Here is a 27,681-nt window from a genome sequence, read left to right on the forward strand (position 1 = left end):
TCTCTCTCTCTCTCTCTCTCTCTCACACACACACACACACACACACACACACACAGAGCCACCTCTGCCTCTCTCTAGTAAGGACTCTTATGATTAGGTTGGACTCATCTGGATAACCCAGAATGACCTCCCTATCTCAGGATCCTTTAACTTAATACCATCTGCAAAGTTCCTTTTGCCAGGGAAGGCAACATATTCACAGGTTCTAGGAATTAAGACGTGGCCATCTTATTCTGTCTGCCACACCTCCTATCCAGTAACTCCATACTATACTCCTCTCTACCTCTGCAGAACAAAATGCAGGCTGAAGGGCATCTCAAGCTTTGTATCCACCAGCCTGGATATTGTCGTGGCTAAGAGCATAGGCTTTAGAATCTGAGTGTCTGGTTCAAGTCATTTGTTGTTGTTGTTGTTGAAAAAAGGAAAGCACATTGTGCTTACTCCTGAGTGTCTTAAAGCTCACATTTTGTTTCAAAAAGTAACATCTTGTGGTAAAATTGCATCTTTCTTTGGTGGCGAACTTCTTGAATTTTCTAGGAACAGCAGACTTACTACAACCCAACCTGAATCTGATCAACCCTGGAGCGCAGTGGTTCTCAATCCTGGCTGCATGGGTCAGTCAATCAGGAAACCAAAAAAAAAAAAAAAAAGGGTGCTCAACTGCAGAGCAGACACCTGCCTCAGAACCTCGGCGAGGTCATTAGTCTAATCTCTTTCTTTCCTCATGTTTGACAATTTTCGTAATATAAAGGCAAACATATTTTACGCACAGAAACACTGTGACCCCTAGGAATTCTAGAAAGAGGCCACTGAAGAGTTGTGGAAACCTCATGGATTTGCTCGGCGACTCCCCACAACTCTGGTCTGTGTGGTTCCCACGGGTGCCACATCTGGGGACTCCGTCCTCAGCTGTAGCAACCTGAAGGGAGAGGTGAGAAGGCAGAAGAGAAAGAGGCTGAGTTTAGATTTTAGACTTCTAGGTACTTCATTGCGAATACTCTGATTTGAACCTTGGGATAATTTGGATAAACCTTGGGTGAATGTTTTGAGAAAGGGCTCTTTAAACAAATTAATTTTAAAAGATGATGTGGACTGAAATTAGGAATGTGGATGCATTCGACCAAGTAACTTATTGTGAGCCAACGCTAAATTATCACTCCTTAAAAAGCAATACAACTGTAGTTTTAAGACATGTTTGCAGAGTTTCCCGGCCATCGTGTTGTGACATTTCCTTGACTGTATGTGCAAAATGTCTATATTGCATTAAGGATAAAAATAAAAATGAAGAACGCTGTTCTATGTCATTTAGGGCAGGCACTGATACCTCTTGACTTTATCCCAAGATACTATGAATGAATATGGTTTTGACCTGTCAGTTAATTGTGTTAATTTGATAATTTCCCAAAAGTGGACCTCACGTATTTCCAACTTTAAAAAACATGTTGAAATCGCATGTGCTTAATCTGAAAAAAAATCATTAAAATTCACAATGGTAGAAATATAGATTGGGAGCGGTGAGAAAATCGGGACACAGGGGAAGATGCAGATTATTTGATGTATTCATGACTGCTGATTGGCAGGTGGCAAAAGACAATGAGATGGTGGAGGGTGGAGGGTGATGAACTGGAGTGGCCCGTACAGACTTTTCCAGGTCTGTGTGAATACTTCAGGCTTCAGTTATTCACGTTTGCGGTATAAAATGGATTATGAAGCATCTTGGTCCATTACCCATAATCAAAAATGTAACTGATATTTTTTAAGATGCCGCACATTTGGTAATAGGTAGCTTTGGAGATATCTTTGAAGTCCCTCTTTGTTAATTATTTGATGACCTTCTCTCCCAAGAAAATTGCTTTTTCAGCCGTGTGCTAAGGATGGGTTTAAGAACCAGTTGGCTCTGGGGACAGTATTACCTCCTCTGTGAAATGACTCTTCCAAAGCCTGATGAATGCAGCTGCCCTGCTTTCAAGAAAGCGCCGCACTCTTTTCTCTTTCTGGGATTTGGCTGTAGCCTTCTCCTGAGCCATCAGCTGCTGTAAGAACTAAAGTCTTAGGAGACAACAACTCCATAAATTCAAGTCATTACAAACAGACCAAGCCTTTTCTCTCTTTTGGCTGATAATTCCAAATTTACCAAAGAATTTAAAAAGTCTACGAAGTTAAGAGCCATGGGCTATGATGTATAATGGACTCAGAGAAATTGAAAGCATCACACTGTTCACTTTTTTATTATGCTAAGTGTAGTCATTTGTGAGCAGTTTCCAGAACTATGTATTACTTGATTGCGTTGGAACTGTTTTAGTTGGGAGAAGAAAATGAAGGCTCAAGAAAGATGCAAACTGGCCTGATTCTATTTTGCCAGATTTGGTCATGTGTTTTATTTCTTTCTTTCTTAGAGATAAAATATCACTTTCAAAATGTCACATTTGAACATCTTTCCTCTCCCTTCTGCCCTTCCTCATCTTGGTGATTTAGTGTACCATCCTCCCAGTTGCTTAAGCCAGAAATGTTTAAGTCATCCTAGATTATTCCTTCCCTACCCTCCACTACATACAATTTGTCCCCAGGCATCTCTGTGGTTCTACGTATCTCCCTATCTGTTCAAATTTGAATCAGCATCATACCTAGCCCCGTGTCTCTTCTGATCTCTGCATCTTTGGCTTGCACCCTCCCTCGATTCCCTTGGAAATGTGTTTCCAGTCATCTGATCACGTTCCTCTCTTACTCAAGGTTCCTTAATGACTAGCCATCACCTGCTGAGTAAATCCAATCTGTTTTGCAAAGCCTGCCGAGAAAGCCCTCCAGGATATGGCCCTGAGTTCTGCGTGGCTTCGCCTCCTGCTCTGTCCTTCCTTCTAGCCTTGTAATTTCCCCCAAACAAGGCCGTTCTCTCAAATTCATTTGCCTTGGCACCTTTGTTCCAATGTTGCATTTCTACGGAGCAAACCCTTACCCCTCTTATTCAACTTACGGGTCTCCTGGGAAACGCTGCCTTCTTATAAAGCTTTCCTTGATCCCCAGATAGATGTCAAAGCCTTTTCTCCTAGGCATCCCATTGCATTTGGTACTTACTCCTAGTGTCATAATCTCTGTATTTCATGGACCGAGTGTGTTCTTCCTACCAAAATGTAACTCCTTAAGAACAAGGACTGGCTGCGGCGTGGAGACCAGACGCTGACACCGAGACACTTGAATTAGCTTTAGCAGAAGAGAAATGGAGGAACCATAGAACATTAAGGATGAATTCAGGAAGACCCGAGACCATGGAGAACTTGCCTGCTCTCTACACTATTTTCCAAGGAGAGGTTGCTATGGTGACAGACTATGGAGGCTTTATCAAAATCCCAGGCTGTCGGAAGCAAGGTCTGGTCCGTGGAACTCACATGTCATCCTGTCGTGTGGATAAGCCCTCTGAGATAGTAGATGTCGGAGAGAAAGTGTGGGTGAAGCTTATTGGACGAGAGATAAAAAGGGAAAGGATAAAAGTATCCCTCTCCATGAAAGCTGTCAACCAAGGGACTGGGAAGGACCTTGACGCCAACAACGTTATCACTGAGCAATAAGAGAGGCAGAGGCGGTCCTTCCAGGATTACACTGGGCAGAAGATCACCCTCGAGGCTGTCCTGAACACTACCTGCAAGGAGTGTGGCTGTAAAGGCCACTTTGCAAAGCATTGCTTCATGCAACCAGGTGGGAGCAAGTACTCTCTGATACCTAATGAGAAAGAGGAGAAGGAAGAGGCAAAATCAGCAGAGTTTGAAAAGCCTGACCCCACGAGAAATTCTTCTAGAAAAAGAAAGAAGGAAAAGGAGAAAAAGAAACATAGAGACAGGAAGTCATCTGACTCTGACAGCTCAGACTCTGAGACTGACACACAAGAGGGCAAGGCACACGTCAAAAAACAGCAAGGCAGCAAAGAAGAAAAAAAAGAAGAAGCAGCACGAGGAGGGAGAGTGGAGAGAGTGGAGGGGGTGGTGGAGAGAAGGAATCAGGAGCCTTGCGCCTGGAAGCGCTGGCTCCTGCAAAGACTCAGTAGTGAGAATATGGCCTTCCACCCCATCGACTCCTCTCCCATGGGAGATGGCTTCCCCTCCTGCCACAGGCAGGTTTGGGAGATATCAAAAGTATCTGCCTGAATGAGTTCTTTTCTTATCACTCCAGTCCCTTTGCAAGTGACCCCTGCACCTGACCCATTCATTCACCCAACCTCCTTCATTCAGCAGGAGGTCCTATTACCCTCTTCCAGCTGCCACCGCCAGAGCCAGACTCCTGTACAGGAGTCCAGGCTAGAGCCACAGGCACTGCTGTGGAGGTGAGTCTGGCTGTAGTTGGAGAACAGAGTGATTGGCCCCTCCCTTTTGGCCTGCCTTGGGCTGATTGGTGGGTGATCTCTGCTGTATCCAACACAGGGGCAGAGGGAGACTGGCAGTACTAGGGAGAACATGGTAAGAAGTGGTGCTCACTTTTTCCATTCCCCCTAACATGATTCTACTGTGTTAGAAGTGACAGCCAGTGGTCACAGCCAGAAAACCATTGCTTGCAGTGACTGAGCTTGTGTGTGACGTTCCGCCCCATCACTGAACCAGACAGCTCAAGCCAAGATCATTGCTTTACTTTGTATTTACTACAGTGTGAGTCAGTTGGTTCCAAAAAAAAAAAAGAACGAGGACTGTGTTGTCATTTTGATAATCCCAAGCCTAATACTGTTTTTAGCACGTAATAGGTGCTCATTGAACTTTGTTTGAATTAATTATGCGGGAGGTCATACTAAATAAAAATAAAATATGTCTTCTAGGGATTGATTAATTTTATTTCAGTCATGAGCTGTTGTTCAAAGGTTGGCAAACTACAGCCCACTGTCCAAATCCAGCCTTTCACCTATTTCTGTAAATGAAGTTTGACTGGCGCGCAGCCACACCCATTCATTCATAAACTGTCTATGGTTGCTCTCATGCCACAAAGGCAGATCTGAGTAATTTTGACAGAGACCACATGGCCCACAAGTCCTGAAATATTTACTATCTGGCCTTTTACAGAAAAAGATAGCCAACCCCTGCTACAGATACTAGAGGCCGTCGGAGGGCATATTTTTAAATGCATTTAAAGAATAGATATGTAATTCCATTTTGACACTTCAAGTAGCCGCGGGCTCCCTTAGATACCTAGACTTCATATTTAAAAAGCCCCAGCTCATCTGGAACTTCCCATTTGGGTGAGGGGAAAGCAATTCACTGATATCGTACCTGTGGTGCCCTAATCTTAAAGGGTGTGAGTGAGAGGTACACCCAACACTTAAGTCCCCAGTTCCTGTCTAAACTTGTGGTTAGTCCAGCTATACTAAAAAACAAAAAAAAGAAAAAAATACACTGGGCCTGGAAGAATGTTCTTCAGTTCACCGAATGTGACTGCAGCCTACCCGCTTTGCCTAGATTTATGCACTCACTCCTCGGCCCTGACGCATTCCCACACCCTGTTCCCTGTGCCCCTCCTGGGTCCCTGGTACCCCTCCTTCTCACCCACTGGATGCAGATGCACAGGTGTGAAGGCAAACAAACAAAAATTCCTCATCTCCTTTAAGCTCTGCTCAAACCTGGACTTCCCTGTGAGGTCTTTCCCAGCCCTTCCACCTAATAGTGTAAATCCCTGTCCTCTACTCACACTGCCGGCCCCTTCCCTGCTTTTTGTTCCTTCCTTAGCAGTTATCCTTACTTAACACGCTACATTCTTTACTTACTCTTGTTTATTTTCTGCCCCTACTAGAGTATGATATCTCCATTTGTTAAATAAATCCATGAAATCCCAGATAAAGAGGAAAAAAATAACAAAGAATTAACACAGTGCCGTTCACTCTTTGGAATGAACCTTCTAGGCAGGAATTTGCTACCAGTAGGGAACAAACGTGTCTTAGCAGTCGCTGGGGCCAGCCTTTCTGTCTCTCTTCTTTAAGGTGAATAGTGAGGATGGTGAAGTCTTCTGGGATTCCTTAAATGTTCCCCACATCCACAAGAAGTCCCTGGCAGTGTCTGTAGGGCCCAGCGCTATTCCTTCTCCCAGAATTTTTCTTGATTGTTAACGAAACCGTAGATACCTCTTCAAAGCTGTTGTACCCTGGTTGATATCTGTGATTCGCAGGAATTCCTCCTCAGTGAGGGGACATTGGGCTTCAGAGGATGGTGAAGTATTGTTTCCTAGGTCATCGCTTTCTCACTGCCTGCATCAAGGGTAGAGATATTCACTCTCAGAGGTGTGACATCAGAGGTGTGTGCGTGAGCACACAGATAGACTCAGGACTGTGGGAGTCTTCGCTTTGATTCTTTGATGTGGAGTATTTTAGCATCAGACGTCTCTATAAATATGTGCAGCTTTTATTGATCATATCTCTGTACTTACTGTGATCAAAAGAGCTCACTAGACTGCTCTAAATAGAAACTCAGTGGTTACAATTTAGCACAGAATTTAAAAGCCTAAGAGTTTTTAGCTGGAGTCCTGGTTAGTTTCAAATCTCGTAAGTTTTACAATTTGGCGAAAACTACTTAACCTTCCTAAGCCTCAATTTATTCTATATTATATTATATTATATTTATATATACTATATATTACTATGATATCAACATAATGTATCCTAAGTATATATTACAATAACGTATCATAAGTATGAGTTATATATAATAATAATATATTGTGTCATATATAATAAATATACTAGATTGTATTATTATATAGAGGAAGTAACTAAAGAGCCCGTGGCACTTTGCTGGTACACGGTAGGCTATCAATATACGTTTACCCTCCTATGTCTAGTGTGCACAATGGCAATTAGCGGTAGTTTTTCCTGTTACTGAGAAAGAAAAACCGAAAAGTTCCCATGTGTTCCCATGAAAGAGGGGAGGCAGGACCCTTGAAGCATCTTTCCACATAGTTTTCTTTGCATCATTTTATGGGATCAGATGACCTAGCAGATACTCCAGATTTTGATGTTGGCAGTTGACTGAGTAAATCCACAGTTAAGTAAGAGTGGATTTGATTTCAGGGATTGAGAGCCAATTTGGGAACATAAAAATGAAGTTTGCTTGACGTTATGACCGATTGAGAGAGAGGCTGAGGCTTGTGAGTCGTAGATTACTGTGTGACCCTTGATGTGCTTCCCCTTGATCTGCAGGGTGACTTCACGTGGAACAGTATGTCGGGTCGCAGCGTACGGCTGAGGTCAGTCTCCATCCAGAGCCTCTCAGAGCTGGAGCGAGCCCGGCTGCAGGAAGTGGCTTTTTATCAGCTGCAGCAGGACTGTGACCTGAGCTGTCAGATCACCATTCCCAAAGGTAAGGCCCCATCTGCCATCACATGGGGGTTGCTGGAAGTCACACATCTGCTCTGCCACAGCCCCAAGCTGCAGAGTCCTCTCAACCCCACTATTAACACAGGGAGGAAACTGTAGCTTCTGGGTCACTGGCTGGCGCTGGCAACCATTTTGAAAGATGTGTTCAAGTGGGACAGTTTACATGTCGACTATTATGTGTATTTAAAGGGAAGATCAACTTGGGGCAGTAAAGGGGAAAGCCATGTGTATCTCAACGGTCTACGTGGCTCCAGCACAACCACTTAAAAAGAAGTTTCAGAAAGGTCAACTTAAAGGGTTAGAAGAAAAACCATGTCTATCTCAATATGATTTCAAAATAAGCAGTTGAAAAGAATGTTTTAACAATCTGTTAAACTTCTCATTTGACCTTATGCAAACTCAGAATCAGTGATTATACCAACGTTAACTCATTTTTATCCAGTCTTTCACCTGGCCTGTCTCTGTTGGGGTTCACCACTATGACACTGGAGCCAGTGCAGGCCTGGTTGTCTGATGTTTTTACAAACACAGATCCTGATTCTGGTAAAGATGAGAAGCATGTATTTGAAATCCTTTGATCTGTAAAGCCTGTTTCTGAAAGTTGACTATCTTCTATAAAGGTACTTTTTAATGTGTATTCGTGTGTAGCCGTAAGGTAATTTGAGGTGAAGTGAAAAGCTGTGATGTTATACAAATAGAGTAAACCTGCCGTAAAAACGCAACATTGGCTGCTGTGCCTAAAACTTAAAGGAAAGCAGGAGAGGGATAGCAAGCATCTGAAAGCTAGAAGGTTGCCTTGGAAGATTTCAGTATCTGCAGAACTTCTCCTTTGTTTTCTTTTTTTAGGGAGTTGAGGGGATGCTTCATGAATATTCATAAAATCATTCATATCATATATACACACATACACATAGATATGTAGTTCTCAACCAGGGATGGTTTTGCCCCATTCCCCAAGTAAAATTTAGCAATGTCTGGCTCCACTTTCAGTTTTTACAGCTTGGAGGAAGGATGCAGCTGACATCTACTGCATGGAAGCCAGGGATGCTGTTAGACATCCTGCAATACACTGGACAGTCCCCCACAGCAAGCATTGTCAGGGCCCAAGGGCCTAAGTGTAGAGGCTGAGCAACCTTAATACACACATGAACACATGTGCTCGCATTCCGTCAACAGCAGTGTTGGTGGAGCTGTTTTCTTGGCTCACCTGTGTCCGATGGAAAGGGCACTGCCTTGGGAGTGTGAAGACCAGAATATGAGGACTTGTCCGGTCACCCCCTCCCCCCTCCACATGTGAGCTTGGGCAATTTACCTCTGTAGTAGGAGGCTCGGTTTTGTTGACTAGAAAGAGTAGCACAAAGACAATGACCACACAGAATTTTTTATTGGATGATGGCTCTTAGGGCCACTTTTATTCTTTTTTTTAAAAAAATGGAAGTGTAGTTGATTTACAATGTTATATTAGTTTCAAGTGAACATCATAGTGACTCAGTATTTTTACAGATTATACTCCATTAAAAGTTATTACAAGATAAGACGTGGAGAGTGGACTTGAGGACACGGGGACGGGGAGGGGTGGGCTGGGACGACGTGAGAGAGTGTCATAGACATATATACACTACCAAATGTAGAATGGACAGCTAGTGGGAAGCAGCCGCATAGCACAGGGAGATCAGCTCGGTGCTTTGTGACCACCTAGAGGGGTGGGATAGGGAGGGTGGGAGGGAGACGCAAGAGGGAGGGGATGTGGGGATATATGTATACGTATAGCTGATTCACTTTGTTATACAGCAGAAGCTAACACACCACTGTAGAGCAATTATACTCCAATAAAGATGTTGAAAAAAAAAGTTATTACAAGATAATGGCTCTGATTCCCTGTGCTGTACAATATATCTTTGTTGCTTACCTATTTTTTACATAGTACTTTATATCTCTTAATCCCTTACCCCAGTCTTGCCCCTCTCCCTTCCCACTCCACACTGGTAACCACTAGTTTGTTTTCTGTATCTGTGAGTCTGTTTCTGTTTTGCTATATACATTCATTTGTTTTAGTTTTTAGATATGTGATATCATACAGTATTTGTCTTTCTCTGTCTGACTTATTTCACTAAACGTAAGATTCTCTTAAGTCCATCCACATTGCTTCAGATGGCAGAATTTCATTCTTTTATGGCTGAGTAATATTCCATTCTCTATATATGCCACATCTTATTTATCCACTCATCTGTTGTGAATACTTCAGTTGCTTCCATATCTTGGCAATTGTAAATAATTCTGCTGTGAACATTGGGGTGCATGTACCTTTTTAAATTTTTTTCCAGATATATACTAGAGTGGAATTCATGGATCTTATGGTAGTTCTATTTTTAGTTTTCTATTTTTAGCAGCCTCCATACTGTTTTCCACAGGGCTGTACCAATTTACATTCCCACCAACAGTGTAGGAGGGTTTCTTTTTCTCCATATCCTTACCAACATTTGTTATTTGTAGACTTTTTGATGATAACCATTTTACAGGTGTGAGATGACATCTCATTGTGATTTTGATTTGCATTTGCCTGATGATTAGCGATGTTGAGCATCTTTTCATCTGCCTCTTGGCCATCTGCATTTCCTCTTTGGAAAAATGTCTATTCATGTCTTCTGCCCATTTTTAAATTGGGCTTTTTTTTTTTTGATGTTGTGCTGTTTTTATATGTTGGATATTAACCCCTTATTGATCATATCATTTGCAAAAATTTTCTCCCATTCCATAGGTTGTCTTCTCATTTTTGTCAATGGTTTCCTTTACAGTGCAAAAACAAAAAGTTTAATTAGGCCCCATTTGTTTATTTTTACTTCTATTTCTTTTGCCTTAGGAGACAGATCCAAGAAAGTATTGCTACGATTTATGTCAAAGAGTGTTCTGCCTATGAGCTTTATGATTTCAGGTCTTATAGTTAAGTCTTTAATCCATTTTGAGTTTATTTTTGTATATGGTGTGAGGAAATGTTCTAATGTCGTTCATTTACATGTAGCTGTTAAATTTTCCCAGCACCACTTATTGAAGAGACTGTCTTTTCTCCATTGTATATTCTTGCCTCCTTTGTCAGAGATTAATTGATCAGAGGTGTGTGGGTTTATTTCTTGGCTCTCTCTATGTGTCTGGTTTTGTGTCAGTACCATGCTGTTTTGATTACTGTAGTTTTGTAGTATAGTCTGAAGACTGGGCGAGTGATACCTCCAACTTTGTTCTTTTTTCTCAAGATTGCTTTGGCAACTCCAGGTCTTTTGTGCTTCCGTATACATTTTTGGATTATTCGTTCTAGTTCTGTGAAAAATGTCTTGGGTATTTTGATAGGGATTGTATTAAATCTGTAGATTGCTTTGGATTGTATGGCCATTTTAACAATATTAATTCTTCCAATCCAAGAGCACAGGCTATTTTTCCATTTCTTTGTATCATCTTCAATTTTCTTCATCGGTGTTTTACAGTTTTCAGAGTCAAGGTCTTTCATCTCCTTGGTTAAGTTTATTCCTAAGTATCTTATTCTTTTTGATGTGATTTTAAATGGGATTGATTTTCACATTCTCTTTCTGATAGTTTGTTATTACTGTGTAGAAAAGCAACAGATTTCTGTATATTAATCCTGTATCTTGCAGCTTTACTGAATTCATTTATTAGTTTTAATAGTATGTTGATGGAGACTTTAGGGGTTTCTTATTTATTTATTTATTTATTTGTGGCTGTATTGGGTCTTCATTGCTGCACGCGGGCTTTCTCTAGTTGCAGTGGGCAGGGGCTACTCTTCGTTGTGGTGTGCGGGCTTCTCATTGTGGTGGCTTCTCTTGTTGCAGAGCGCAGGCTCCAGGCCCACGGGCTCAGTAGTTGTGGCTCATGGGCTCTAGAGCGCCGGCTCAGTAGTTGTGGGGCATGGGCTTTGTTGCTCCGCGGCATGTGGGATTTTCCCGGAACAGGGCTGGAACCCGTGTCCACTGCATTGGCAGGAGGATTCTTAACCACTGTGCCACCAGGGAAGTCCCTAGGGTTTTCTATATAAAGTATCATGTCCTCTGCAAATAGTGACAGTTTTACTTCTTCCCTTCCAATTTGGATGCCTTTAATTTCTTTTCCTTGTCTGATGGACAGCACTTCCAATATTGTGTTAAATAGAAGTGGCAAGAGGGGCCACTTTCATTCTTTAAGCTGGAATCTTGGACTCTGCTGGAGGTCATGAAAGAGTTCAGGAGAAGGGAGAGGTCGGTTAGGCCAAGAGGCTGGTGGACAGGCACATTTCACTGACTGGTGCCTGGCTCCCTTGGCTTTCTCATCATGTGCTACTTGACACCACAACCACAGCCAGTTCCTTCCAGGAGGAAATTCCTACCCCTGTTATATCTTTTCATACTAATGTAACACAGAGATCCTCAGGTCAAGTAAGAAGAAAATCCCTTCGGCAATGGGTGAAAAATGAGTGCTAATCACCATCAGGCCAGGTTTCTGCTTCTCCCTAAGACCTTCTCATTCTGCCTCATCTTGTCTTGGTTTGGTTTTAGGGTGGAGATGAGGCCTGCTCTCGCCTCCCCATTAACTCACAAGGTGGCCCAGGTGGGGCCCAATCGTCCTGTGTCCCTTTTACAAGAACAGATGTTCTTTCAGTTCCTAAGAAAAATTTTTAATAGAAATGTTTCTGGCAAACCAAATTTATAGTGAAGGGAATGATGACTCTAAAAAGTTATGTGAAAACCAGATTGGATGCACATCAGATGAGATACCAAGGAAAAAATATTCTTTGTAGCCTTGTTTTCAAATCCAGTTAATTTGATGTTTCTCTTTGTTCTTGCTTTTTATAGAGTCCACTAAATAAATAACCTTTACCAAACAGAGAATTTTATAAAACTTATCTGCTAGAAGCTCTGTCTCCATTGCTTATTTATGAGACTATGTTGGTCCTAGTACATTCAGGGAAAGATTTGTTCTATCAAGATATGCAAAGATATTTGGGTTACAGGAGTTATTTTGATATTTTCCATCAAAGTAGGAGCTAACGGTTTACAAATAATTTCTCACTTACGAAGGAGAGAAGGAACTGGGTGGCTGGGTGGAAAAAAACAGACATCACCGAAGAGTTCTGAAACGATTGTTTTGGGCAGTTGATTATAGACATTGAATATTTACCAAGATCCTTCAAATGCATGGCCGGTGCTGAGCGCTATGATGACAGCTTTGGTCCGAGGGTAGCCACTTGGTTCCATGTAAACCCCTAAGTGGAGGTTCTAAACAGGGTTCATATTCACCGTATGAATAATTTCCTCAGGAACATAAATAGTTGCTGGGGCCTAGAACCTAAAGAAATGATACCAAGCCTAATGAGAAACATAATTTATTTACGGGTGCCTGTTTGGAGGACCCTCTCCCTCTATGAGACTGGTGCTTCCAGGGCTCAGGTGAACGGTAATATAACATATTCATCGGCTGCTGGTGTCCACCATAGAGAGGGAAGAATAGAAGACTGGTGGGTTGGGAAATTACTGGGGTTATTCCCAGTGGTGGGATCCAAGGCACAGGTAGAGAGTTTGACCTCCTCCTGAGCTTTAGTAGTAGGTGGACATTGGTTATATGGGTACAGATGTAGGTAGGTTAGAAGATGATGGGAGAGCATATGGAATTTCACTCCAGATTGCCTCTTCACTCACAGCAAAATGGGAAACGATTTCATCTGCTAGGAGTGGGGCTGGGAAGGAGCTCCTAGAGGTTTGAGGAAAGAGGAGAGGAATGGAAAAGAGGGAAGCTGATGGACCAGCAACGTTGCAGGATTGCAGGGCAGCCCTAAAGGTCTATTTGAGGGTAGTAGCTGGGAATTTAAATTGCAAAATAAACATCTGGGCAGCTAAACACTGCTAAAGCAAACACACCATTTTGTAGTTTGAGTTTCCCAGCCCTGTTTAATCCAAAATTTCCTCTCAGTAGAGTTAGGATTTTCTGGTTGAGTTCAATAATGGTAGAGAGGGACATGGCAGTTGAGAGTATATCTGTGGTAGGCAGAATACTGGACCCCTCAAAGATGGCCTGGAACCTTTGAATATTTACCTCACATGCCAAAACGAACTTTGCAGATGTGATCAACTCAGGTCCTTGAGACAGCAAGATTATCCTGGACTATCTGGGAGGGTCCAGACTAATCACATGAGTACTAAAAAGCAGAGAAACTTTCCCATCTGAGAGAGATACGACTTTGGAGGAATGGTCAGAGAGATGTAGTGTTGCTGGCTTTGATGATGGAGGAAGGGGCCATGAGCCAAGGAATGCAGGAGGCCTCTAGAAGCTAAAAAAGGCAACGAAACAGATTGTCCCTAGAGCCTCTAGAGAGGAATGCAACCCTGCTGACACCTTGATTTTAGCCCAGTGAGACCCATTTCAGACTTCTTGTCTCCAGAAATGTCAGATAATAAATTTGAGTTGTTTAAGCCACTAAGTTTGTGGTCATTTGTTACAGCAGCCGTAAGAAACTAATACAGTATCCAAGGGAATGATTATAATCTCAGACTATGGACTCTAAGTTGAATGAGAAGTTAGAAATAAATATAAAAGACTTATATTTTTCTTGAATAAAAAGAATCAACAATATAAAGACGTAAATTATGTCATAAATTATCTATAAACCGAATGTGATTCCAAAAAACATACAATTTGTTTTTGTAATATCACTAAATTGATCTAAACATCATCTTGGCGAATGATTATATGAGAGTAAGTAGGCAGGGGAAAATCTGAAGAAGAGGTCAAATGGAAATTATCCCTATCCATTTATTAAAATGTCATAAAACTAAAGCAGTTAAAAGAATATTGTACTGCTTCACAGTAGGTAGATCAATGGGAGACAGTAGAGTTCAGAACTGAGCTAAAATAAATGAGAACTTATGACATAAATATTGCATTTCTTGTCAGGGGGAAATGATGGCTTAGTATTGTATTTGTGACAATGAGACAGCCATTGAGGAGAAAAATTGGGATTCTGACCTTACTCCTTACATCCAAATAAACTGATGTGGAAGGAAGATTTGAAGATTTAAAAAATGAAACTATAAATGCACCAAAACAAAACATAGCTAGATATTAATATATTTTTACATGGAGGAAGGCACTACCCAGAAAACATAAAGAGAGTGACCTGTTTCACTACGTTAAAAAAAAATAGAATCATCTGTGTGGCAAATAAATAAGTGAATAAATAAATAAAGTAGAAATTTACAACACATTTGACAAACTAAAGGCTAACTTCTCTATGATACAAAGCTTTATTACAAATTAATATGAGAAAGAACATAATTAAAATGTGGACAAATTATAGGCAGCTCACAGAGAAAGAAATTCAAATGATTTATAAATATTTGTAAAGATGCTCTCACCCTCATAGTCATTCAAGAAATGCAAGCTCAATGACAAGGAGAATTTTTTTTCTCTTAGATAGGAATGGCTCCAAAAGTTGGATGGTATACTTTCTGGGAAAACAGACACTCATGTACTGTTGACAGGACTATAATTGTTGCAGCAACTTACAAGGCGATTTGGCAACATCTAACTCTCAAATGGCCCAATAATGCTACTTCTGGGAATGTATCTCACAGATACATACTTGTATTAGTCGAGATAGGCTAACCGCTTAGTACCTTAGTATAAAAGTTTCTTTCTTGCTCAGGCACCATCCACTGCAGGTTGGCCATGAGGATTGGGAGGGGAGAGTGTTCCACACAGTTATGCAGGAACCTAGGTTTCTCCAGTCTTGTGGCTCCTCCCTCCTCTATATCTATTCAACCAGGAGACAAGCAAAATAAAAACTAATAAGATTTACATAAACCTTTTAAGATGACTGATGAGCTTATTAATTTGTTACCCCTTCTAAACCTGATATTACAAAAAGGGAATTGTGAAGATGCTATAGAGAACCTAGTGGTAGAAATCAGGAGGCCTTTCGGTGGGAGGGATCATATCTATCAATAGAGTTTTCCCCGTGAGCTTGAGTTTGCCCCATGGAGGCGACCATGGAATGTTTCTACCCGTCAAAGGCAGCTCTTGGCATGAGCTCTTTGTTGTTTTTTTTTAACGTCTTTATTGGAGTATAATTGCTTTACAGTGGTGTGTTAGTGTCTGCTGTGTAACAAAGTGGTCAGCAATACATAAACATATATCCCCATATCCTCTCCCTCTTGCATCTCCCTCCCACCCTCCCTAACCCACCCCTTAAAAAACTAGAAATAGAACTACCGTACGACCCAGCAATCCCACTACCGGGCATATACCCTGAGAAAACCATAATTCAAAAAGTCATGTACCACAATGTTCATTGCAGTATTATCTACAATAGCCAGGACATGGAAGCCACCTAAGTGCCCACTGACAGATGAATGGATAAAGAAGATGTGGCACATTTATACATTTGCATAAGCTCTTGGATCAGATTTTCTAGTCTGTAAATGGCTCAATCCTTAACAGCAGACCCAGGAAACAAATGCAGAGACCATGGTCGAATATTTAAGCAACGCCTAATGGCCTTCATGAACTTTTCATGTATTCAGAACACATCAACGGAGTATTGTTTATGTATCAGATTCAATTAATATTATTTTGATAGCATTTTAATACCAATGGTCTAAGGCAGGGGTTAGTGAACTGGCCCACTGGCCAAACCCAGCTCACCATCTGTTTTTGTAAATAAAATCTTACTGGCACACAGCTATGCTTAGTCATTTACGTATCATCTGTGGCTGCTTTGGAGCAACGATGGCAGAGTTGAATAGTCGTGACAGTCCATATGCCTCAGGGAGTCTCAAACATTTCCTATCTGGCCCTTTACAGGAAAAAATGGCTCACCTGTGATCTAACGTAAAATAAAAGGAAGTGACTGACTTACGCCCAATCTGTAAAGCTGCTTAGTGTAGCCTTTATCTCACTATAATGGAAACTAAGTATTTAAAGCGGAATGGTTTCATGAGAGAGAAATGCATGTTCAAGTTTTCTTTAGTGCTCTTTTTTTCTTCACTTAATTTCTGATATCACAATTGAGAAAGGCTTCGTTTATGTATTTTAAGAACAGTCTCATGGAATGAGGAATAGCTGATGGTTTAAGAAAATGTCGGCAATAGTCTAATAAAAGAGTACTCTGATGCCTCAAAATTGCTGTTATATGGCTTCTATATAAAGTGGTCCCTCACCATTGTCCCTCAGGCTGTGTAAACCCCAAGTAAACAACTCAATGAAATCAAGAAAATGATATTCTTGGTTGGCTAACACTGCAGCTGTCTTTGGTTTGTGATTCGAATGTTGATTTAAAAAATAAGGGCAACCTGATGGGCAAGGAGATTGAGCTTGGGTGTTTATGCAACAACCCTAGACAGAAACTATAGCTGTCCAATTTCTATGTTATCCCTGCCGGCATTGTCCATTTGAAGAGGTGAAGCACGAGAAGTGTTTATCAAAGCTTTTTGTGTAAGTAAAGTTGAAGTTGCAACCTGGGGTAAAATCCACAAACTTCAGTGTAGGTAGAAATGCTGCTAGGAAACAAACATCCCCAAATAGGGTGATCAAAGAATAACGTTAGACCTCTGGGCTCCGCGGCCCTCAACAAATGTCTCTAGTGTGTGAGCTATAGAGCTAGTTGTATCTTTTACTTTACATCTCAGCCCAGCAAACACATGAACCAGATGGTGTTTATTGTTATCTGAGATACACTTTGATATCCTCTATAATGTTCTCTCCTATACACTTTGATATCCTCTATAATGTTCTCTCCTATTGTCTTCTATTTGATTCTATATCATTTTCTAAAATACGCTTGTCATGACACGCTAAGTTTTCATGATTCATTAATAAGTTATGACCCACAGTTTGAATAACGCAATCTTGAAAGGCAGATGAAATGGAAAAGAGGCGATCCAGAAGAAAAGAACAAAATTGGCAGCAGGGAAACCTTTCACTTGTTCACTGCTGTGGCTCTTAGGGCCTTGGTAAGGTGGATGGGGCATTGGTTCCCTAGGGCCACAGAAAGGAACCTAGGCTAGACCCTTGGCCTAAGCATCTAGTACCTTCTCTATCTAGAGCCCAACATTGGCGTGCCATCCAGGGGCTTCCCGTGCTGCTTCACTGCTCTCATGTTAAAAGTAGTCCACATCCTCAAGGAGTTCTTAATCTGTCGACAGAGAAAGCACAGACACATCAACTGTATTAAAACAGAGCAGTGGCTATCGTCCTGTCCAAGTTACCTTTGGTGACCCTTACAGGTAGGAGCTGCCTCATCCACCTATTCCAATAAAACCCAGGAATGACAGAGAGGTTTCCCTGCAGGTTGTCGTTGAAATTTTCTTCTTGGGTGCTCTCCTCTGTACCCCAGGGCTTTTACCATGTCAAGTTCTCAAGTGCGTGCTGCTGTATGATTCTGTTCTGTGCCAAGCAGGCAAGCCAGTGCAATAGTCTGTGGTTATTTAAGCCATATGTTTTGTGCCTTCATATTCACGAATGGCTTCCTTTATGTTCTTAGACAATATCGTTTTCTAGCTGAGGTCTTGTCTCTACTGGTCACATTTACACATACGGATGTATCTGTGTTGAGTAGCAGCTATTATTGCACAAGGCTTTGGCATCTTGGACAAAACTTTTGTCATTGCAGTTTGTGAAATATTCTGGCACCTTTCAAAGATTTCAAGACTACACTCTTCTCTCCGTTGGGATCATGGCCCAAAAGTAAACTTGATAATTACAAAGATGTCCCATCCTTGAAATATGAATAGGAGCTTCCATTTTTGTTTTTTTCTTTGTTTCTCCATGGGCAAAAACAAAGGCAAATAGTAACAACTGAAATTAAATACCAAGTGTTTTTTAAACCAATCAAGCTTTCTAGATAATTTGAAATTAAGCCCTCAAGATTATTTAAAATTTTAATCAGTGGGTGTTTATAACGTTTTTTATAAGTGGAAAGCTCTGGAGAAGTAGTTTAAGGTGGTCTTCACTTAAGATAGGAGAGGGCAAACTACAGCCTAAAGGCCAAATCCAGCCCACTGCCTGTTTTTGTAAATAAAGTTTTACTAGAACACAGCCCTATGTATTTGTCTCGGTATTGTCTAAGGCTACTTTAGTGCTATAACAGCAGGGTGGAGGAGTTTTGACAGAGACCATATGGCCCACAAAGCCAAAAATATTTGCTATCTGGACCTTTACAGAAAAAGCTTGCTGACCTCTGATTTAAGAGATTAATATTAATTTGATATAGTAATTTACAGTTATTATCCATGTGGTTGATCAGCTATACCATCCTATTCATTTCAATTTCTTCACTCTCTTAGTTTTACTCTTCCATAATTGAGTGTTTTTTAATTATCACACTTTCATAACTCTCAGATGTTTTAGTGTTTATATTATATGTAATCAATTTTTTTTCAAAGTGAGCAATAAATTCCCTTGGTGAAGCTAAACAAGAAAGAAATGTCAGTATTTTAATGAGTTGCTCAAACAGCTGGTGCCACCATGCAGGTTATAGGAATGTCAGTTATGCATCAGGTGGGTGACTTTAATAATAAGTCAGTCTCCAGTATGGGTTGATTATTAGCTTTATTATTACTATCTGGTTTGATAACTGAGAATTTAACTGTCTTTCTCTTTAAGGACTTTACTTATTTACAGATTTACAGTTCTTTGTAATCTCATCTTCCTGCTTTTACCCTCCTTCCTTATCTTAGATGCCACCCAACACACACAAATTCAGATCTTCTAGGGATGTCTTTCTTAGGGCTATGTAGCATTATATGACAAGACTGGTGCAAATATACGTAGGAAAATCACATCCCACAACTGGAGTTTTGGGTTATCCATCGTTAAGATGCTTTGGCTGCAAATTATGGAAACCAAACCAAAAGTGACGTATATAACCAAGAAATTGATTATATTACTTCACTAGGAGCCCACAGATAGGCTAGTTCCAGGACTTATAAATTCAGTGGCCTTCCACCTTTTTTCTCTGCCATAATCATGGGTCACTTTGTTCTTTGGCTGGCTTCCCTCATTGTCACAAAATGACTGCAGCAGCTACCGGCATCACTGCTTCTGTGGCAGCATGAAGAGGCAGAGAAGAGCAGTGACTCTTCAGCAAGTATCTTTTTAATAGTAGAGAAGGATTTTCACTGCTGCCTCCTAGCAGACTTCCCTCCCTTCTCGATCCCTAGAATCGCAACAGTTGCCAGTGCCCAAATCAATACAGCAAGCAGAAAGAAATCACAAGAACTAGCTTGACTTAAGTTTCCTTTCCTGAGCCTGGGGTGAGGCCTCATCCCAGGGTGCATGACCACATGGAGGGAGAGCACCTAACAGAATAGGGAAAGAAAAAATTGGGTGGGGGGGGGGGGGTGTAGTAGAATAAAGATGGATTTAGATTAGTAACCATTGGTGTACATAATAGCAATGTCATCTTCTGCCATTGCAAACAAGCAACAGGGAGGAAACTGTTTGTATATTGATTTACATTAGTGTCTGACATAGTGCTTTGCTTTTGTTGCTCCGGAAATTGTTAAGAAATTGAATGGAAAGGAATAAAAATTCAATCACAGCACATTTATTTCTATATCATAAAGAATTGTTTCAAATGGCTCAAAGAATATCAAACACAACAGTTTTCATCTAATTGCACCATCTGTCCAGTTACTGAATCTATGAGAGCTGTTTTCATGGCAGCAACCAGCAGAAAATTTGAGGAGTTTTCAAGGCCTAAAGTCTATGACTTAAAGATAATTGATTCCCTTCTTACTTATTCATTATAAAACGATATCTGTCAAAAGAAGGTAGGTAGCATTAGCCCCTTAGACAGGTCAAAAATCACACCATGTGTCAATACCCTTGTCTGACTCTACCTTTTCAACTAGACCTGCAGGCTTTGGCTTTAAAATGTGTAATGCTGAAACTCCTCTAAATTGCAATTAATTTCCCTGAGTTAACAATCCAGGGCATTTCTTTGGGATGAGTGCTTTCTGTCTTTTTGTTCTCCCACCTGCTTTCTTTCCTTTACGCTCCAGGAAATAAATATAACTTAAGGAAGTGATTTGCCAAAAGCCATTTTTCTTGCTCTGATATTTGGAAACTTCTGTCTCTGCAAATACAAGACCTCCATAGACTAAGTTAAAAATACTGTTTTCAACTTAGGGTATGTGCAATAAGAGATGCAAATTCAAGAGCCTGGAAGGACAGGCGAGCTCCTAGTTTGGGAAGAGGTAACAGCAGTGCTACTCCTTTGGAACACGAGCTTATAGCTCCCCCCCCCCTTTTTTTTTAACTCATAACACTTGAAAGTGGAAAAAATGACAGAAAGGAAAAGATCCTTCTAGGGCATAATTTGTTCACGACCAGTTATTACAGTAAGCAGTGATTACAAAGAATGCCTAGCTAAGGAAAAACCATAGTTGAGCTCTTAAACCCATGGCATCCAAGCCAGGCAAACAACTTCCCTACCTCACGTTTTGATAGAATAACGAAACGTGCTCAACAAATCAAATATCTCAATGATTTTCTGTAATAGAAACACACTTGTTTAGAGGTTCAAGAATCTACAAGGTCTTTTTTTTTCCTCTTGAGAAAAAGTTTCAGAACGAATTACCTTGCCAAATAATTTACAGAAAACGGGAAAGGTTTCTTAGTGTTTAATTTAGCTGGAAGCATGGTGACCTCCAAGAGCTGACTTTCTTACAACAGTGAGAGACTCACAGAATGTTCTTATTTTCTGACCACAGCTTTGATAATTTCACCACCACTTCAACATGTAAACTGTGGGGATTACTACATTTCTCAAGTAGTTTGGGGAGCCTCGGCTCTAAGGAGAGGCATCTGCATTGCTTAAGAATACCATAAATATTTCTTTCCCCAAGAAACAGACACTTTGGAAACAGATTTTGAAAACTCTAATCCACAAGGTGCTAGCAGGATGAAGAAACAGTGTTTGATTCACTGGGATTTAAACCAAGAAGAATGACTCAATCACCCTGTTTCTACCTGCTTTCTGTTTCAATCAAGGTTAATGGAAAAACTGCTAAGGATGAGGTGATATATAAATGGAAATTTTGACCTATAGATTTGATTAAATAACCAACAGTCTGTAGCATGGAAGATATATAGTGAGATTCAAAGTTGGCTGAAAGGCAGGACCAGTTTGGGCTTGAGTACATTGTTTTCCACTTTTTCCATGTAGATTGTTTTCTTCCAGGATTCTTCTTTTTCACTCTCTTAAGCCCTAGTTCCCACTAAAGAAACTGTCAGTCCACTCCTGAATTTGTGATTTTCTCATCTTTTTTCACCAGTAGAATGCTTGCTTGATAAAAGTTTGGATTGCTAGGAATAAAACATTAAGAGGCTTAGGATAGGAAAGGATTTCCTAGACGAAGCAGTCACCATGTGACTTACTGGGAGAAATCCCCAGCAAAATTCAAAGGCCCCTGAGAAGGGTAACTTCATCCTTTAAGAGACTGAACTTGAACATTAGCCTTCCCAAGCAGAGTCAAGGACAGCCTTCTTGCTTCTGATCTACCACCTAGTAACCGTCTCCTCTGAAGCATTTCTTCATTTTGTTTTAATGAGGTTTCCATGTATCTGTCTTTAGCACTAAACTCTGAGTTTCTCAAAAGCAGAGACAATGCTTGTTCATCTGGGTTCATAACTAACACCTAGCTCTGTCTCATCCTTAATGTTGGATGGAGGGATAGATGGAGCAATGGATGGATCGATCTATGGAGGATGAGCCCACTTTCTAGGGGGAAGATGCACCTTGAATGGATTAACTATTGTAGTATAAATAATATTCCTAAGCCAAGGAATTCATCATGTGCTGAGGCACATCATCCTTTAATAGAGATTACTTGTTTTAGAGCAGAGGAGAGAGCCCTGCTTTGGCTCGTGTCCTAAATCTCTGGGGTTAATCCCAGTGTAACTCTTAGGCCAGAGTAATGCACTGGTCCTATTGGTTCCCCTATGCTGGGATTGTTGCCACACTTCCTGCCAAGAAGCAGATGTAGCCACTTTCCTGGCAACTACTACTCCCTCCTGTCAGGGCTGCTCTCCTTTCCTTTTCTTGGGATGCACTTTGAATAGGGAGCAGGCAACTCAGAGTAGCAGAGGCAATTTTGAATTCATTCCACTGAGCATGGGTATGGCATTAACTGGCTCCAACGTCCAGCCCGACTTTTCCTGGGATATGATTTTTTTTTTTTTTTTGCGGTACGCAGGCCTCTCCCGTTGCGGAGCACAGGCTCCGGACGCGCAGGCTCAGCGGCCATGGCTCACGGGCCCAGCCGCTCCGCGGCATGTGGGATTTTCCCGGACCGGGGCACGAACCCGTGTCCCCTGCATTGGCAGGCGGACTCTCAACCACTGTGCCACCAGGGAAGCCCTGGGATATGATTTTGACTGGGGTTTTGGTTGCCCAGCTCTCATCAGTCCCTATGTGTTTTCCAATGTTGATTTATTTGGCCAAATTAACTTACATTGATGAGATTAATTATTAGAAAACACTAGACTTGGAGTGTGGGCCCAATGAATGGCCCTCAAGTGCCAGGAGCCATAAATAATATTATTTCTTTGACAAATCTGCTCCAAACTAGAAATAAAATATCTGGTTTAGTCTTCTGCTTGCTTTATTTTGGGGGAGGCCTGTGGCTTGAGAGCCATCAAAAGGGGAATGTAGATGAGACTAAAGAATGAATTTTAGTCTTGGTAAACAATTAAATAGTTTTAGTAAACACTTTTATAAGACAGCCATAGATTGTGTGACTCACCTAATGTACTTTCATATATATAATTTAAAAACTATATTTCGGTTTATTAGGATAGGCATCAGTACATGAAAAATAAACAGATTTCTGTGCTAAGCAGTGTTCTTGGATGCCAATGATGGGCACAAAGTCTGGATAACTCAAGCAGAAGAGGGCTTTAGAGAACCCAAGAAGTAGGAGGTATCTGAAGAGAATCTAATCAGCCACATAGGAAAACATCACCAGAGCCATATAAACAAATCTGGTCAAGCCTCTCAACTGTCCACTCCCTTTCCAGAAAACATGCTACACAGAATGGCAGATATAATGGATGCTTTATATTGGCCTAGACACATGTTTTCTTTCAGATCAGGGAGATGTGAATAGGAAGATTATTCCAATAGTTTCAGCCAGGTCAGAAACTCTGGCGTGTGAGTCACCTTCTTGCCGTAAGTTTCAGCTCCCGAGTCCGTGTTTTAGAAGTTCTTCAGTGAACAGTGCAAGCCTCCACTTTCTCACATGCTTGGCAAATGAGTCTTCAACCTTTGTTTGAATACATCCAGTGCCTGGGAGAAAGGGCTTTTTTAAAAATAAATTTTGTATTTTGGAATCATTTTAGATTTACAGAAAAGTTATCAGGATAATACAGAGTTCCCATATGCCCCTCACCCAGTTTCCCCTAATGATAACATCTTTTATAACCTTGGTACACTTATGACAACTAAGAAACCAACATTGGTATGTTACTCTCAACCAAACTACACACTTTGTTTAGATTTCACCAGTTTCCTCACTAACACCCTTTTTATGTTCCAGGGTCCCATCCAGGATACTACATGCATTTAGCCAAGCATCTTTTTTTTTTCTTTTTTTAAAAAAATAACAAACATGGGCTTCCCTGGTGGCGCAGTGGTTGAGAGTCCGCCTGCCGATGCAGGGGACGCGGGTTCGTGACCAGGTCTGGGAAGAGCCCACATGCCGCGGAGCGGCTGGGCCCGTGAGCCATGACCGCTGAGCCTGCGCGTCCAGAGCCTGTGCTCCGCAGCGGGAGAGGCCACAGCAGTGAGAGGCCCGCGTACCGCAAAAAAAAAAACAACAACAGAAAAAGCATTTCTTATCTCACACAGTTTCTGGGACCATCTTATCCTGGTTGTTCTGGTTCAGGCTCTGGTTCGTGAGGTTGCCATCAACCTGAGCCAGGGCTGCAATCATCTGAAATCATGAGTGGGCCGGAAGATCAATGTGGCTGCTGGCTGGAGACTCCGGTTCCTCACCACATGGCCCTTTGCAAAGGGCTTCTCATGCCATGGCTTCCACCAGAGTGAGGGATGCAAGACAGAGAGCATGCAAGATAGAGGCCACAGTGAACAGTGCTTTTTTTGTGAGGCAGCTCATTCCGTTGCTGAAGAGTTCCATTTGTTGACAAAACTGTCTTCCTGCAAATTCCTCCTGAATCCTTGTTCTGGCCAATGGAGGGCTGGCCAGGTCTCTTGTTCTGGCCAATGGAGGGCTGGCCAGTAGGTCTCTTCATCCACACTGTTTAGTCCTCTTTAAAAAAACTAAAGAAGAAGAAGAAATGGTGTCCCCTGAGTCTTCCCTGAATGCTAAAGACACTCCACTTACACAACTGTTCACCCTCAGATGCCAGATGACTCGATCTGGTGTTCCCCGCCATCATCACCACCATCAAAGGAGAAAAAGAACTTCATGTAAAGAAATAGAAGGCTGTTTACTCAAGGAACTTGCTGTATTCCCCTCCCTGTAATTAGCAATTTGGTATAAAGATAGCTATAGGCAGACTCACATTTCTTTATAAATTGAAGGGAATTGTTACTGTGTCCAAAATTCAACATTATATATGAAGGCTTAACAACTCATGAACATTTTTATATTGTTCTCTTTAAAACAAAAGCTGAGGTGGGGTATAAAGTGAGTATTGTGACAAGTGGGAAAGTGTGGATGTTTTATAGTTCGGATGCCACATGGCTTGAGCCCAGAGCTGTTCTCTAGGTAGAGTTATGCACAGACCAGTGGCTCGCAGCCACAGTGATTTTGTCCCTGCAGGACATTTGGCAATGTCCGGAGGCATTATTGGTCGTCACAACAGGGAAGGGTGCTCTGGCATCTGTTCAGTTCAAGGCAGGGATGCTGCTAAATAACCCTCCATGCACAGGACAGCCCTTCACAACGAAGAGTCACTCGTGCCAAGGCTGAGAAACTGGGGCGTAAGTTATATGCGGTTTCTAAAGGGCCACTTCCCATTCTGCCACCAAGTGTTTCTTTTATATCTTTTTGTCCTCACTTTGTTACTGAGCTCCCCTCACTGCCTGTGAATTCCTTTGGTTTGCGTTCTCTGAGAGTCTGTTTTTCTGGTCCAAGTAAATAGCAAGGCAGCTGTGGTTGGGAAAAGCAGGACAGGTGGTGCCAAAAAGCATTCCTTCAAACTTTTCTCAGCAGGAATTTTTTTTGAAGACTTGAAACAAGCTAGAACCTTCCTTTTAGGCTAGGATGGAGTTGCAGACTCGAAGGCTTGCCAGGTGTGCAGTGGCCCAGGGTTAGGTGTCTATGCGGGCCTGGGGTGAGTGTGAGGAATGTGGGAGCCAGTGCTATCAGGTCTCCCACCTTTCTCAAGAGGTTAGAAATCCAGATATGTATGTGAACTTCCCAAGATTTCGCATTAGAGCTCAAGTTTTTATAAATCACTGCGTGGCTTAGAGATGATCGTACTAAGTGAAATAAGCCAGACAGAGAAAGACAGATATCATTTGACATCACTTCTATGTGGAATCTAAAAGTTGATACAAATGAACTTATTTACAAAACAGAAATAGATCCACAGACATAGAAAACAAACTTTTGGTTACCAAAGGGGAAATGGGGGTGGGGGGGGGGATAAATTAGGAGTTCGGGATTAACATATACACACTACTATATACAAAATAATCAACAAGGTCCTACTGAATAGCACAAGGAACTCTACTCAATATTTTGTAGTAACCTATAAGAGAAAAGAATCTGAAAAAGAATATATTTATACATATATACATACACACACATATATACGTATAACTGAATCACTGTGCTGTACACTTGAAACTAACACAACATTGTAAATCACCTCTACTTCAGTTCAATCAATCAATCAATCAATCACTGTGCGGGCTAAACACCACGTGAATAGTGAGGAGCTGGATATGGTCATGGCATACTGGACTAGCTCTGTGGCAGCATCAGCAGAGGGTTTTGACCGCAGAGCTGCACTTATTAGTAAGTCCTGTTCCACTTCATTCCGTGTCTCAGCGCAGGCAATGTCTTCTCCTTTCCAGTAACGTGATCTTTGCAGAACTCTGCAAGCGAAGGGATTTAAAGGGGCTTAAATGTTGATGCCCTGTCCCATATCCAAGTGCACCTGTGAATTTCAGCCGTCTACACCCATTCTCTGTGACTGCTTCACTAAGGAACGAGACTTAGTGTGTTCTTGTCCATCGCCCAGGCTTCTGGGAGGGAGGAGTCTAAATGTCCCTTACGAATGAACATCCACTGTCTTACAAACACCTCCAGAACCATCTCTCATGATGCAGAGGCAAAGTGACCTTAAACAAAGGATTTTCAGCTTCTCGTCACAGGTATCTGGGTTCTCCTCGTAGCTACCCCTCTCAAGACAGAACCAAGCTTTTTGGAAAGAGCTGCAATTTGGGTTTGAATTCCAGCTCTACCGCCTACCAGTCCTGTGATTTGGGGACAATTTGCTTTAGTTCTCTGATTTTAATTTTCTCAACTTTAAAATGAATAAATCAAAAGGCTACCTCAGTGGATTGTATGTTGATGTGTATTAGATAATATCATATATGCAAAAATGACTCATGCGAATCCTGGTGAACATTTAGAGCTCAGTATTGTTCGTTTCTCTTTCCTCTCTAACTCTGTATTACCTTGGGCATGTGGGTCCCTATATCTGGTCTTTAATGTCACTTCCCTCAAGTAGACACCACACGTTCTTCCCTACAGCACAGGTAGAGGTTAAGAGCACCAGTTGGATGTTGGCTAGACCTGGGTGCAAGTTCTAAATTTACCACTTACCAACTTCTGCCCTTGGACAAGTTACTTAATCTCTCCTAACCTCATCTATAAAAGAGCAAAATATAATAGTGTGGGCTTTGTAGAGCTGCTGTGAGGATGTAATAAGGTCGTAGATACTAAGCTTCTAGTATTGATACATACTCAAAACCCACTAGCGCTTCATTGTTCCTGTATGCCTGTGTCACGGGGAAGTTGTGGTAGCTGGATGAGATCATGGGCATTCAGATATTTAGAAAAGTTAGACATGGGAGAACTTTCTTTTGCAGGACTTTCTTGCTGAGTTTTCAGCCCCATTCAGTTAAAGCAATTTTTATGTTGGTGCCATTCTGTAAAAATGACAAAGTCTTTTGTTATTTTTATTGAGGAATAACGTATATATAGTAATGTACATAAATATGAATGTCCACACGTACGACTCAATGGGTTTTTAATATGCACGGACCATGTACCCGACAACCAGATCAAGACAGTGAGCATTCCCAGTATTCCAGGAAGCTTCTTCTTGCC

The 27,681-nt window shown here is 41.5% G+C and overlaps 1 protein-coding gene and 1 pseudogene across 5 annotated transcripts in view; both read left to right on the plus strand.

Moving 5' to 3' along the window:
* ARHGAP6 (Rho GTPase activating protein 6) overlaps positions 1-27,681 on the plus strand; it is a 489,643-nt gene that overhangs the window by 395,720 nt on the left and 66,242 nt on the right. For all 5 annotated transcript variants that reach the window (XM_029240473.1, XM_029240475.1, XM_029240474.1 and 2 more), the window contains one exon: positions 7,160-7,319. In XM_029240473.1, the coding sequence (XP_029096306.1) occupies positions 7,160-7,319 (160 nt within the window). The remainder of the gene's footprint in view (positions 1-7,159; positions 7,320-27,681) is intronic.
* Positions 3,042-4,085, plus strand: LOC114906020 (annotated as a pseudogene).

The sequence above is a fragment of the Monodon monoceros genome, unplaced genomic scaffold (genome assembly GCF_005190385.1).
Source record: "Monodon monoceros isolate NGI ecotype Baffin Bay Population unplaced genomic scaffold, NGI_Narwhal_1 Super_Scaffold_22, whole genome shotgun sequence".
Taxonomy (NCBI): domain Eukaryota; kingdom Metazoa; phylum Chordata; class Mammalia; order Artiodactyla; family Monodontidae; genus Monodon; species Monodon monoceros.